The 15,694-nt window shown below is 43.8% G+C and overlaps 1 protein-coding gene across 1 annotated transcript in view; it reads left to right on the forward strand.

Annotated features, from left to right (window-relative positions):
- The first annotated feature begins 5,658 nt into the window (after nucleotides 1-5,658).
- Nucleotides 5,659-15,694, forward strand: part of Ppm1a (protein phosphatase, Mg2+/Mn2+ dependent 1A) — a 39,448-nt gene continuing 29,412 nt past the window's right edge. Inside the window, exon 1 of the mRNA XM_029484392.1 lies at nucleotides 5,659-5,858. Coding sequence (XP_029340252.1) covers nucleotides 5,663-5,858 — 196 coding nt within the window. The 5' untranslated portion in view covers nucleotides 5,659-5,662. The remainder of the gene's footprint in view (nucleotides 5,859-15,694) is intronic.

The following is a 15,694-nucleotide window of genomic DNA, read 5'->3' on the forward strand; positions in this document are numbered from 1 at the left end:
TCCTAGGAGGTGCTCATCCTTGCTACATTTTGCTAGTTTCCTAAGAAAGATTACTTGATGAGTCATTGGCAGAAGTATCCAAATATAGCTTCCAGAAAATAGAATCCTGAGCCCCGGTAAAACAGAGCTTTGAAAAGGCTACAGCCTCACAGCCAAAGTGCGATCACTTCCTGCAGGAAACTATTTTCTCCTTTTCTTTAATGACAAATAGAATTGACATTAAAAGATTTTTTTTCCCCTTTGTGCTTTTGCTTTGTTTTCCTAAAGATCTATTTCCTATGATACAGGAGAGCAAAATAGAAGTTGGATCTTGCCATCCCTCAAAAACAAAAACAACACCCCCCAAAAACCAAAAAACAAGAAACCACAACAACAAAACCACCACCAACAACAACACCCTAACACCCCTAAAGTGATTCCTATGGGAAAGTTTTTATTCTTGCCCCTCTTCCTCCATCGATCACCACATACTCCTTCCCTCAGCGTGCCCCAGACATACCAGACTGGCATCTATTCCTGGACATGCCAAATTCACTCCCACTCCAGGGCCTTTGACCTTGTTGAGATAGTTCCTCCAGACATCACATGGCTGCTTTCTTCTGTCATTCAGGCCAGCTCAGCTGCCAGCCTCCTCCTCTGACAGACATACTCTGACGATCCATGCCAACTAACCTGTCCTTTGTTCCTTTGTTGACCCTGACTCCGTGTGGCCTACTTTGCTCTGTTTATAGTGCTATCTATCTCCTGCATTGACCCTGATTATTTTCTCTTGATCTAGGTAATGGGAAGATCTACTTCCCTTTACTGAGTCACCTGGAGTATCTAGGAGTTTAGATCCAAAATCTAATGGGACCTTTGATGCAGACGGCACAAAGGGGAAAACACAAACGTGGGCCAGTAGTGGTGGGGGAGGTGGAAGTCTACAGAATGCTCCCTCCATGGGCCTTCACTAAGCTAAAGAGTCTTGGAAAGAGTGATTTGGGTCCTCTACCTGGCAGCTGCAGTGGGACTTACAATGGAGGATCTTCGCTTTATCATGCTATGGCTGTTATTAAAAATGTCCCATTCACATGAGCTTAAAAGAGCAATTCTATCTCCATGCTCTTGTATCGGGTCCAATGTGGTAGGATCTTATCTGTGACCAGAGGAGTAATCTCTGTTCCAGATGAGGACATCAAGCTTGAGAAAGGTTAAGCAACTTGTCCACCCCTAGACACATCAGAGGTGGACTCTGAACTCAGATCCGTTGTGGTGGACAAGATGTGGCCTTTCTGACTCCAATATGTTTAAAAGGCTTTTGAATGGCAGTTTTTAGAATATCCACCATTCTCTACTGTGTTACACCCAGTTTGATGTAACTAACACTGCTCCAGTCTGGCCTCTTCTCCAAGTGCTTGAGTTTTCTGGGGTTTTAAAATTTGACTTAATTTCATGTAGTGCCAGGAACAGACCCCAGCCTCAAGCAGGCAGGACAAGTCCCACCCCAGCCTTGAGCTTTCACTCTCTGATCCTAACCTGAGTTCCTCCCACTACCTCCTGCTTTCTGCAGAGGCTCCTGCTGTGGTTCCCTCCCTTAAGTTTCAGCCTGAACATGGAAGAAACATGGGTGTTGCTTTGTTGTTTTGTTTTTTGTTTTGGTCTTCTAAGAGTTGCAATTATGTGGAAAAGAAAGGGAAGGGGTGTATTAGCAGAAACAGGAGAGAGGTCTTCCTGTGGAGAGACAAGAATGAACAGATGACGGAAGGCAAAATTCTAGCAACAGTGACAAGTTTACATGGGCCAGGAGAGGTTTTGCTGTGTAATGGACACCTACCTCCTCCTTCTCCCCAAAGCTGGGTTGGTGAAGATATCATGGTCAGGATTGTCCCCGACATTTGTGATTGTATTTGAGGGCTCAATGTTTTGTTTGAGGGCTTGTTCAGTTTTATTGTTGTTTGCAAAATCTGAAAAAGAGTCAAAAGGAGAAAGCAAGCCATTCTAAGAAAGCAAGCCATTCTAAGAAATCCCGACTAGTTTTGTGACAGCAACTGGGACTAGAAAATCAAGTTGTCCTGTGTTTGCAAAGAAGCTCTTTCTCCTAACATTCTCTTTTGTACATATGTACAAATACATATGTATATATGGTATATATGTGTATGGCAAAGTTATAAGAATTGAATTTGATCACACTCATAAAGGGGCCTATTATGAAGCATGTCATGGTCTAGGCCAAGTTCTTTCTGTTTCCTATATTGAAAGGAGAACCCACCCCCGACCTCTCTGGATTTTTTTTTTTTTTTTTTTTTTTGAGACAAGGTTTCTCTGTATAGCCCTGGCTGTCCTGGAACTCACTTTGTAGACCACCTGCCTCTGCCTCCCCAGTGCTGGGATTAAAGGCATGCACCACCAAGCCCAGCTTTGGATTTTTTTTGAAACAGGGTTTCCCTATCTATATAGCTCTGGCTAACCCAAAATTATGTAGACCAGGCTTCCCTCAAATTATGAGGTCCACCTGCCTCATTCTTCTAACAGCTGGGATTGAAGGCCTGCACCACAACATGCAGCTGGAAATTCTCAGTATTTGGTTCTGAATATACTCTGCAAAATGTAGTGACTCAGACTTTATACATCAAAAGGTTGCATTTGTTCAAGTCCTTCAAATGAAATTGTGTGTCTCTGGATTTAATTATTCTAAATTTTAAATGACTTTGCTCTGTAATTACCACTTCACCAGACAATTAAAAAACAAAAACAAACCTGAAAGATTTAAAGTGAATCTACAATGAACAAAAATTCTTCAGATATTTAAGAGATAGTGGCCATATCTACACCCCAAGTTGGTATTTCCTACCCTTTTCATGCCATGATACAACTAGACCATGCCTTCAGGATACAGAAGAGATCCTGGATGAGGTAGCTGGCAGCTAAACTAGGAACCACTCAGGACTTGAGCGTCTTAGTGTTGCTCTACTGTTCCAAGGGCTTAAGGCGTCAATGCTCAGTCACATGTTTTTGCCCATTTGAGGCATACCAGTGCACTCATAAACTGATATATAGTACACATAACCTAACAATACTTCAGTGACAAGACCACAGGTCTGATGTTGTTTGTAAGATTATAAGGGGACACTGAGTGGTGGTGGCGCAAACCTTTAATCCCAGGACTTGGGAGGCAGAGGCAGGCATATCTCTGAGTTCAAGACTAGCCTGGTCTACAGAGTTGAGTTCCAGGATAGCCAGAGCTACACAGAGAAACAGGGTCCCAAAACCATCAACAAGTATAGAGAATCCAGCAATATGGCTGCTTTGGCAAGAGATCACATCCAAAGACCTTCTATATCTATTTGATCCTGCTGGAATGCAGATATGCCCTGGATTACAGTATGATCTGGCTGGAATTAGACACATCCTTAACACTTTGAGTACAGTTCAATACAGTTCAGACAATCCAGTGGAGTTCAGCTGAATGCAGTAGAGTTGAGTTTGTTTGTGGCGCTTGTGCAGAGATGAAGTCAGAATAAGAAAGAGACAGAAGATTATAACAAATTGCCAGTTAGTTTGAGGTTAAGCAGATTAATTCAGTCAGAAACCAAGAGAAGCCGGGTTGAACTAGTAAGCTTGGAAAGAAATTTGGGTCAGAACATCTGAGTTAAACCTCCCTGTCCCCAGCCAGAGTTCAGAAAGAACTCGAAAGAGATTATTGAGTAGTAAGCTTCTAAGACAACAATTATATCAGGTGAATAAAAGATACATTTACAAATGTCTTAGGGTTTTACTGCTGTGTATAGACACCATGACCAACTCACCTCTTATAAGGACAACATTTAATTGGGGCTGGCTTACAAGTTCAGAGGTTCACTCCATTATGAACAAGGTAGGAACATGGCAGCATCCAGACAGGCCTGGTGCAGTAGGAGCTGAGAATTCTACATCTTCATCTGAAGGCTGCTAGCAGAATACTGACTTCCAGGCATCTAGGATGGGGGTCTTAAAGCTCACACCCACAGTGACACACCTACTCCAACAAGGCCACACCTACTCCAGCAAGGGCCACACCTAATAATGTCACTCCCTGAGTCAAGCATATACAAACCATCACAACATATAGGAACAAAAATAACAACAAAAATTATAAAAAGGCTAAAAAATTCATACCATCTCCAACTTTATAGCTGTGATGACATCCTTGTATCACATGACTCCTGTTTGTGATGCTGTTATAAATGTATTGTCCTTTCAGCAATATAAAATAAGTATAGCAATACAATCATGGGCAGTATATAGTAACTGAAAATGGTGATAAAAATTGTTATTACTTTGTATACTTTATGCTGTATTTATTTATATTAACTGTATGCTAACAGTTAATTTGTAAATAATGGTTATGTTTAGCAAACAGCTCCCAACTTCTGTAAGTTTAACTGAGAATGCAGGTTAGCTGTGCACAGCACTGCCTGACAGTAAGACCAGTGTGCTTTAGCTGTGCACAACACTGCCTGAGAGTGTGCTCTAGCCCTCCTTCTTTGCTGTGTGTGTAACTGTTCTGTAGAGTGGTGATCACCACCCAGAGACAGTCCTGGGTCCTAGTCATTGCTTTCTGTGGCCCTGAGTAATTGCTACCTCTCTGGAGATTGGTTTTCTCTTCTGTAAGGGAGGAGTACCACAGTCCTTGGCCTGCTCACACACAGAGTTTGACAGAATTAGGCTGACAGGTTTCTGACTATGCTGATAAGACTTCATTGTGATGGTCATTTATTTCATCACTCCTTTCCAACCAAGCTGTCATTGGTGAGGATGAAAACTGTTGCCACTTCACTTCCAAGGATGTGGTTTAGTTTAGGACCTTGCACAACGCCAGGAATAGATGAGAAACACCAAGGTGAATTGTTTTCAAGGAGTCCCTTAAAATTTGCTAGTAGTAACTAATTAAAAAGTTCCCCAGGGCTGGGAAAATGGCTCAATCTGTAAAGTGCTTGGCTATGCAAGTATGAGGTGCTGATTTCAGATTCACCATATGCATCTAAAAAGCCAGGTGTAATCCTAGTATAGGGGAGATGGAGACAGGAGGCAGCGGATAGAGGCTTCCACACATGCATGTGGCTGCACACCCACATATATGTACATATACATCCACTGCACTCAGTTACCTAGCTACCCCCCCACCCCCTTCTTTACTAAGCTTTCTTCTCACTCTAACATTTGTTTTCAAGTCACCTCCTCCACCATGGCACCTCATTTTATTTATTTACTCTTTGTGAATGTCCCTCATTATAAGGCCAAGTACAGGTTTGTGGGGGCAGGGACCTTTCTTATTGATGTCACTGACCACAGGATCCAGCCCAGTGCCTGGCACACAATGACTATCTGTCAAACAGAGGCACTTATCTGATAAGAGCTAGTGGTCAAGGGGAAACCTTTCACCAGGACTTGGCTGGTAGTGCTCACAGTTCACATGTTTCTCAGGGACCAGGAGGCACAGAGGCAGCAGAAGATGGCTGGCTACCCCGCCCCCCACCTCAGGGGTGATGTCACACAGGGCATTGAGTCTCTAATCATTCTCATTCTTTAACAGTCCTGTAGACAGCTGTTTTTCATTACCATGATATGGTGAGGGGGGAGAGGGAGGGAGGGGATGGGGTGGGGTACCCCATCCCTGAATGAAATCAGTTTAGGGCTATCTCATATGTTCAAGTTCAGGAGAAAGTGGGTAACAGAAACTACATTTTGGATTAAACTATTCAAATCAAGAAAGAGAAAAATGAGGGCAAGAAAGGAAAAGGAAATAAAAGGAATACAGAAGAAAGGGAGAAGAGAGTCAAGAAGAAAGCAGACAAGAGGATACACGAAGTGGCTATGGGAGAAAGAAAAGCCCAAACCAGGTAGTGAAGCAGACAGAGGAAAGGAGAGATGGACCTCTGGCCTACTTGGCTTTGTGCTTGGGTAGTGCTCAGCTTGCTGTGAAAGGATGGTTGGCTGGCTGGGGGAGGGGGCTTCTCAGGCACCCTGGAGGATCATTTACATTCGGGGGAAGCACTCTGAGAGGCCTGGGTTAGGCCATCTCAGGTCTGAGCCTCTGGATGCATCCATCATAGTTATTCAATAAGAAATGTAACTCCCCCAATTTTTTTTTAAAATCAGGATTGTAGAGGAAAGGGAGAGAGTACTGAGTTTAAATATATATAATAGCTCATCTTTAATAATGGAGAGAGTATTGCGTGTACTAGGCTTTAATTTCATATATTAATAGTTTTGGGGTTTTCTTTTTATTTTTTGAGACAGGGTTTCTCTGTATAGCCCAGGCTATCCTGAAGCTCACTCTGTAGACCAGGCTGGCGTCTCCCAGAGATCTGCTGGCCTCTGCCTCCTGAGTGCTTGGATTAAAGGTGTGCGCCAGCACTGGCCTACTTTAATAGTTCATGTTTAGTATTAAGTGTATTGGGCTTTAGCTTCCCTGTGTCTTTGCCTCAAGTCTCTCAGGTCCTAGGCAACAGGAACACAGTAAGTTCAGTACCTTGACACTATACCTTTTGACTTCCCTTTTGTGTGTGTGTGTGTGTGTATGCAGAATATGATGGTTTTAGATATGTAAAAATGATCAAACATTGATATTTAACCAAGACTTCAACAGGGGTTAGAGGATTAATTAAAGTCTTACAGATAAAACCTGAAAAACGGTTATCCCTCTTATTTCCAAAGTCCCTTTCCTCATGGTGGTCGCATCTACAATCCCAGCACTCAGGAGGCTGAGGAAAGTGTGAGTTTCAGGACAGCCAGGGCTATGTGTTTCTGAGGTAATATGTGCATATTGTGTCTAAGTGTTAGAAATTCAGAGACTTAATTTTGGTGACTTGAGACTGGTCATAAAGAAAGAACTAACACCTTGGAAGTAGCAAACAGATAAAGGCTTGGCTGTGCCTTGTCTGAATTTAAGAATGGGATTGAGAGAGGGCTTCCTGCCTAAGAACTTCCTGTAGGAACTGGGCCTGCTCCATCCTTGACTTTTACTTGGCTGTTTATTTTTGAGACCCTGTCTCAACACCACCACCAAAAATTTGATAATAGAAGAGCATATCATAATCAAATAACTTTCATTAGACAATATTAATGTCTAATTCAGAGTTTTTAAAGGTTGAACTTATGGCCCACAAGTTTCCTCATTCACACTACAAAAATGGTGTCCAGAGACACAACTGACTGGTTGTCTGTGATGTACTGGTAAGACTCCTGAAAAAAAATCTCATTATATTTTATATATTCTATACTATATCATTTGTATTTTTTCTTACCTCTTCTGTTATTCAGGTTTTCTTACAAAGATAGGACAGAGAGACTACAGGCGTGTAAACCTAAAATCCCAGACAAAAACCTCCCAGTTTCCTATCCTGTATACTGCCACAGATGACTCAGCTCTTCAGCGAGAAAATGTATTGTTTAAGAAAGAGCACTGCAGACAGGTGTGGTGGTAGGGATGTAGAAGCAGGAGGACCAGTTAAAGTCATCCTCAGTTTCACAAGAGTCAGCCTGGAAAGCCAAGACTCTGTACACACACACACACACACACACAGAGCACTAAATGCTGGCTGTCACAACTTGACTTTTGTGTGCCCATCTTGCAGTAACTTGTTTTAAGTATTAATAGTACTAAGAATTGAGTCAGGTATGGTGGCACATGCTTGTACTATCAGCAATCCAGAGGCAGTCTGGGAGGATCCCTGTATGTTTGAGGCCAGCAAGCGCTACATAGACACCTTGTCTCAAAAACAAAACGAAACAAAACAAGCACATAACAAAAACCCCAACCAGGGCTGAGGACAGAGCTTAATGGTTGAGGACTTGACCTGGTATTAATCCTCAGCATCCCCAATTAACAAAACCTAAACAACATATTGTATATAATTAATTAACCCAATAAAACAGCATTTCATTAAAAGATTTTTGTACCTAATTTATTTCTGCACTTGTGTAGAAAAGAATTAAGAACTGTATAGTGAATTTTATTTTTACTTTATATACCTGGAGGTGTTACATATTCATCGTATTCCCAAAATACTGAGTGATTTGGAGGGTCAGTGAAGATAGCGTCTGCTGGGAACTGGCAGTCTCACATGTGGTTCTGCCATTGATGTCAGGTGTAAAAGTGAAGGGAATCATCTTCCAAAAGTCGTGGTGAAAATATCAGAAATGGTTACCACAACATCCAAAATAGAGAAATAGTTTGCGGGATGACAGCCAGCGAAAAGCAGGTTGCATTTGATCTAAGAGTCAAGACAATGGAGTGGTTTATAAGAGACACAAAGTAGCGGGGTGGCAAACTGCAGTAAGCACCAGAGAAAAGGGGAAGGCCTTACTGAAATTCATCTTGTTACTGGCCTGAACTCAATTTGGCTAATAGTTTTAGTATTTTTTTTAAAAAAAGCATTCGCCTATTTCAGCGGAATATATGCTTTTTCTTTGTATTATACCAGAATCTCTCTTAAACTTCTATTCCTGCGAATTTGGTGTAAGGGTTAAGCCGGTGACTGAGAAGCTGGGAAGGCACCCCCAGCCAATGGGAACTCATACTGGTGATGTACTGCTTTCCAGCTCTGATTCATTGGCTGCCTAGGGTTTGTCATTCTATCCCGGCGTCAGCAAGCAGCGTGGGTCGGGTTTTCTGTGGTTGAGCTAGCTAAACTGGATTTTGGCCGCCTGCACGTGCAGTCGCAGTTACCTTTTGCTCATCTCTAACTCTCCGTGAAAGCAGCTGTCAAGTTTCTGATTATCCTCTAGATTTTGAAAAACCCTCGGTTCCATTAGCCCCACTCTGGAGATCTTTGGAGGTGCCCGTTGAGCCCGAATCACGTGACCCCGTAACGTGCACATAAATACAATTCGGAATCCCTGCAGCGACTCCGGGACTACCCGCGAGAAGCTCTAGCTAGGCACGTGTCCCAAGGCGTGAACCGGTTGCACACGCACGTCTGCGGTATGGCCGCGGCATTCGTGTGCGCCTCGCCGGGTAGAAGGGGCAGGCTGAGTCCCCTGCGCCGGGCGCTAACCGAGACTACACCTGGAGACCGGCGTCCGTAGGCAGGTGTAAGAGTCGGGTGCGGACGACGCCGACGGCCGGGTTTGGAGGGGCCCTCCGCGCCCTAGCGCGAAGGCCGCGCGCCTGGCTCGCACCCAGGACGTCCACGCTCCCCTAGGGATCCGCCAGTGCCGGCGGCCTCCCGGCAGCGACCTGAGGAGCAGCGCAGGGCAGTGACGTCACCGGCGCCCCTCCCCCGCCCAAGCCGCAGTTCCGGCCCTCCCACATCCGGGTCTCTCCAGCCCATGGGCCGCGCCGCAGCTGCAGGGCCGGGGGTGGGGGAAACGGCGGCGCGGGGCGGGGCGGGGCCGGGCCAGGGGCTGCGCTGTCGAGAGCGCGCGTGCGCGGGGCCGCGCTAGAGGCGGCGGCGGCGGCGGTGGCGGCGCTAGGGGCGGGAGCGCGCGCAGGAGCTAGAACGCCGTGGTCTCCGCGCCGGCCGGGTCCGCAGCTCGGGATCGGGTGGCTGGGGCGGGGGGAGGGGGGCCCAGGCAGGTGGGGCGGAAAGCGATGAGTCCTCGGCGCCTCCTCCGCCTCCCGCGGGCCCCGCTCTCTGCCTCCCGCTCCGACGCCCGGATGATCTGAGCCGCGAGGGCTCCGAGAGCCCGGGGCCCGGACCCAGCCCGGCTCCTCCCCTCCTCCGCCCGGGCCCGGCCGCCGTCGCGGGACGCTGTGCCCGGCCGCCGTCGCCACCGCCGCCCCGGCCGACCGAGGGACCCGCCCGCCCGCGGCTGCTCCGGGTAAGCACGGCGTGAGGGCGAGGACGAGGGCGAGGGCGGGCGGGTGGAGGGCCTGTGCGGCGGCAGCCAGGCCTGGGGCCTGTAAACAAGCCGGGCGTCTGCCCGGGCGATCCCGGGAGGAGACGCGACAACTCCACCCCCTGGGCGGCCTCCTCCCCAAGCCCGCGCCGGTCGGCGAGGGGTTAACGCGCGGCGGGGGCGGAGGCGGGGTGTGTGCGGCCGCAGGGAGGGGGCGCGACCCTCGGCCGGGCGGGGCGGACACCGGCAGCCGCGGAACTTTCGGGGAGCCTGCAGCGGGGTCTCCCCTTGAAGCAGACCAGCCCGTGAGTTCCCTGGATTTGGAGACTCACCCGCTGGGTTGAAAGTGAGGCCCCCAACTCAGTAGTGATGCCTCCATTTCATTCATTATTCAGGCTTGGAGCAAACCCATTGAAGTAAACTACAGGTTTTGCATCATTTTGGCCTGATATATTGGAGGAAAGTTCTTTATGTTAGAGTTTAGTTTAGGCTTGGCTCCCTTCTGCTTGTAGGTTGTAAATACACTCGGATCCTCTTGAAAGACAGCTGGCTGTGGAGAGCCTTCTGCCAACTGGAGTTTTAGATCTTTTGCAAATTTCATCATCCGAAGTGTTTTTCTCTTTTCTCAAACATTACTCGATACTTAGAAATCCACAAAGGTCAGAGTCTAAGCAATCTACGATGCCGCCCCCACCCCAAGTTTCCTGCTAGTTGGAATAATGCTCCTGGTATATTTTTAACCGCGCTGTTAGAGTATAAGGAGATGGGCATTGTTTGAGAAGAATAAATGATTTTGACGTTATGGAAATGAGTAGTTTTCCACGGTTCAGAGAAAAAAAAAAAAACAAAAACAATCTTTTCAAACCCGGGCTTTCAGATTTCAGACTACTTCTGGATGGAGGAGAAGCCTGCTGAAGAATCATAGAACTTAAATGGTTTTCTGGGCCTTAGGATTTTAGGGTTTCTGAGGGTTCACTCCATAGTGCTTAGTGCTCACCTCCCTTTAACCTTTTCTGTATTCTGGGCCTTTGCCAAAGATTATTTCTGTAGTTACAGATGAGGAAACTAAGGACCAGAAAGATAGTGAGCACACACCCACACACTTATCTTCAATACTGCCTTTATTGCTTGCCTTAATGTCTGCTTGACCGTTTAATAATTTGAAGCACAAAGCAGATCATCTTCCCAGTGCTACAGTTCTTCTGGTCTGCATTTTTTGTGTTTGTTTGTTTTGCATTGCTGGGGATAGATTTAGCTCAGGGCCTCTTGAATGGTGCAAGACCAAGTTCTCCTCATTTTTCTGTCTTGTATATACCTGATTAAACATTCAGCTATGTTGGGATGACTGCTTTTAACCTGGAAGTTTACAGCAGTAATACCTTGAAATTATAATGAAGTATATGTGCAAGTTTCTTCAAACATTTGTATCAATACTAAACACTTTTACATCTGGGGAGTAATTATGATGGTGGTATCAAATATTAAAATGGATAATGTTTTATATTAGTTGTAATATATGTTTGAAAAATAGTAAAATTGGCCACTGGAAGCATCAAGTTGCTTCTTGCAGGGTTTGTGTCTCTATTTTTCACATGGAATGAATGACTACATTTCAGTATGAAGGGCTGCAGTGATCAACCATAATTATAGTATAACCTGTTGTAAGGAATGGTGCTCTGCCAGAAATGTGCTCGCTCGAAAATATCTGTTTCCAGGGACTAGGCATTTAACCCTTTGCGCTTGGGAATCAGTAATGCCAAGGGGTAGATTACATCATCACACGTATATTTATTATTGTTCTTTTGCCATTCTGTGACTGTTGCACATACCTTTAACAAATACCTACCAGGTAGACCTGCTACTTAGATGTTTTACCATTCTGAAGTTTATTTTTCTTTCTGGGCTCTGTTCTATTGAGTTTGTGGCTGTGCTTTAAGGAAGCTTCCTGTAGTGGCCTTCACTGATCTTTCTTTCTCTTGCCATTGGTAAGCCTAGAAGAACTCCTGGGACATCTGTGGGGACAGCATGCACCTGAGACAGCATGTTTGAAGAAGCTGGGGTCCTCAGTGGTTGGATATGATGGGCATTATAAGAATACATTGTGAGCGTCTTTGTGTCTGTCTGTGTCCTTGTGTCTGTGTGTATTTTGGTTCAAGCCAAGTGTTGTTGATCTTGTCTTACTTAAACTTTTGTTTGGAAATTCACCTAATACCTAGTTGTCATCTTCCCCACCCCCCTACCAAAATGTATAGCAGCCGCTTTTGTTGCCTGGTAAATATTGCTAAGTGCTTACTAAATGTCTGCATCTTTCTAATTTTTTCAAACCTCACCTTGGCTGTTTACTATATGGCCAGTAGAATGTATTGCTGTTCTTAGTCTATACTGGTTCAAAAATAATTCTGATATATATTTGATGTTCCTTTCAAACCATCATCTATTGTCTGAGTAATACCCGTGAGTGCTTTTCATCTTTAATCAAATCAGAAGACAGACAAAACTCAAGGGGAGTTGACACAGATAAACTAAGCCTTGGCTCTGTGACATGCGGGATGGCCCTCAGGAGAGCAGAAAGGCACATAATGTGCGGCTGTTAGATTTCCTGTATTGTCATGCTTTCTTCAGATAACACATACTTAACAGTTCAGTGGCCTCATGTGTTATTTTGTTGTTTTTAGCAAGAATGTATGTGGTTTTAGGCATGTTATAAACCATTCTCATATAAGAAGCTTGGATTAGTGTATAAAGAAAGGCTGACTATATTCTTTATATTTTTCTTCCTTCATGCTTTCTAATGTTTCACGTTCTGCATATTATGTGACATCTAAAATTATTCATTTATCTATCTATCTATCTATTTATTTATTTATCTATTTTGAGTTTTTTTCGAGACAAGGTTTCTCTGTGTAGCCAGGACTGTCCTGGAAATCATTTTGTAGACCTGGCTGGCCTCAAACTCAGAAATCCACCTGCCTCTGCCTCCTGAGTGCTGGGATTAAAGGCGTGCACCACCACGCCCAACTCTTCATTTTTTGGGACAGGGTCTTACTACATAGCCTTGGCTGGCTTAGGATTCGCTATGTAGACAGGCTGGCCTTAAGCTCACAGAGGTTCATCTGATGCTTGTTTCCCAGTGCTGGGATGGAAGGCACACGCCACCACACTCAGCTATAAGTAACACCTTTTTGCTTCATTATGTGTTTACAGAATGAATGAATGAATGAATGAATGAAAAAATATATATATATGATGATTGTAATCTTTATATTACCTGTCTGAATACTACAAAGGCAAGAAGAGCCAGCGAAAGTATTGAGTGTGATAAGCTCTATCTACTTTTACATAAACATTTAAAAAAAAAATAATTTATTTTATGTATATAAGCACACTGTAGCTGTCCTCAGACACACCAGAAGATGGCATCAGATCCCATTACAGATGGTTGTGGTTGCTGGGAATTGAACTCTTTTTTTTTTTTTTTCACAAGAGCGAGCAGTTAACTGCTGAACTCTCTCTCCAGCCCATGACTTGACAAATGTTACAAGAAACTAAGAAGTGCAAATTTATATACGTTGAAAAAATTGAACTGTAGGGCTAGAGATGTACCTGGCTAAGAACATTTGCTGGGTTTTTTTCTTTTTTTTTTTTTTTCCAGTAAAGAACTGAGATTTGATTTCCAGCACCCATATTGTGGCTCATAACCATCAGTTCCCCCAGTTCCAGGGAATCTGATGCCTTCTGATCTCCACAAGCTGTGGTATATAGACACATGTAGGCAAATACGTACATAAGTACATACAAAATAAAGTAAATTAGACTGTAGATAACTGTGTTCTTAATATCAATATTTTTTTAAAGGTTTCACTTTGTTTTTTATTTTAAGATTTATTTATTATACACTGTATAATTTATTGTACACAGTAGCTGTCTTCAGAAACTCCAGAGGAGAGCACCAGATCTCATTACGGGTGGTTGTGAGCCACCATGTGGTTGCTGGGATTTGAACTCAGGACCTTCAGAAGAGCAGTCAGTGAGCTGAGCCAACTCTCCAGCTCAATATCAATATTTTAAGCACTGAGTGAGTGATAAGGAAGGAACTCCAGTTTTCATAATCATTAATGTTTTTATTTACAACCCATTGATTTAAGTGTATTTGGTATTAATATTTAGGATCTGAATTAAAATTCATTAGTTTTTGGTGGCAGGTAATGATTTGAAAATCATGACACAAATTATTATTTTATTTATCTTCAGGATAAAAAAAGGAAGAAATAAAAATTATTACCCCACAGTGGTGGTGCATTCCTTTATAGGCAGATCTCTGTTAGTTCAAGGCCATCCTCATCTACAGAGTTAGGCTACACAGAGAAACCTTGGCTCGAAAAAGACAAAAAGCCCCTATACTTTATTGACTGTATTTGTGTAAAGCTTTCATTTTTTTCACAACAGCCTTCTGAAATAGATGATGTTCCTTTCTCTGACAATTAGTTTTCCACCTCTTGCTTCAATCAACCTAAAGTTAAACTTTTTAAAAACTGCCTATGTTTCTAAACATTTATAGATTTTCTTGTATTTATTCTCTAAACCATATAGTTCAATTTACACAGTATTTCTATTATATTTGATATTAAAGTGATCTAAAGGTGATTTGAAGTGTACATTGGGTGAGATAGGTTATGTACAGCAGCTACACTATTTTAAATGAGAGACATGTGGAATCATACACAAGTCCCTTGTTAGCAGCCATTGGATAGCTATATATGGGCTTAGTGAACCTAAATGACATTGCAGAATCATGTCAATAGATTTAAAAATAGTCTTTAAAAGGTCCTGAGTGGATTCTTTCAATTAAAAGAGCCTTGTTCCTGGAACCAGAATTTTCAAAGCTCGCTGTTAGGGTTTCTGAACGGTAGCTCTCTGCAGTCGAAATGCACGCCTGTAAGTGTACATAGTTGTCTTCATCTGCAAGAATCTGTAGAAGTTCTGCCTCCCAGCCCCATGCTCCGAGAAATAAGACCCAGACTCAAAATATATTTACAGATATCTTGGCCATATAGCTAGGCTCTACTCAGGCTAGATCATAACTAAAATATCCCATTTATTTAATCTACCTTCTGTCATGTGACTGCTTACCTGTGCTCAGGTACCATGCCTTCCATCTCTTCACAGCTTCTCAGGTCAATCTCAAGCACCTGGATCTATCCCAGAATTCTTTCTGCCTCCCAGATGTCCCACCTGCCTGTCTAAGCTATATATAGGTCATAGGCTTTTTAACTGACAGGTGATGCATCCATACAGTAAACAAGGTTTTCCTTGTGTATTGAAGGATATTCAAAAAGGATTATGATGATGCTTTTTTCCCCCCCATTTTTAGGGCTTTAGAAGTTAAAGCAAAAAAGTTTGTCTTGGCTCACCACCATTGAGATTGAGGCATAGTTTATTCATAAATGGTTGAGGGCCTTAGTGTGGAACCTGAGGACCTGAGTCGATGAGACCAATGCAGCCTCAGAGAAGGATCCATAAAGAAGTATAACACAACTGTCCCTCAAAAGCTAGAACTCAGCCCCTGCTTTCCTACATACCGTCGGTCTTCTTGTCTAATTTACTTGATTTCTCAGTTTTCCTTATCTGTCACATGGAAATGTCTCATGTGAGTGTCTTAAAGATTTGGTAGAAAAATTATATCAAGACTTGTATTGGGCATGGTGGCCCACACAGCATGTGATGTGATCTATTGAGTTTCATGCCAGCCTGGTCTATATAGGGAGCTCAAGGCCTGCCAAGGCTACATACTTAGCAAGACCTTGTCTCAAAAAGAGGGGTGGACCACTTGACATATTTTCCATCAAAAAGAAAGTACTGGGCTGGTGAGATGGCTCAGTGGGTAAGAGCACCC

This window comes from Mus caroli, chromosome 12 (assembly GCF_900094665.2).
Source record: "Mus caroli chromosome 12, CAROLI_EIJ_v1.1, whole genome shotgun sequence".
Taxonomy (NCBI): Eukaryota; Metazoa; Chordata; class Mammalia; order Rodentia; family Muridae; genus Mus; species Mus caroli.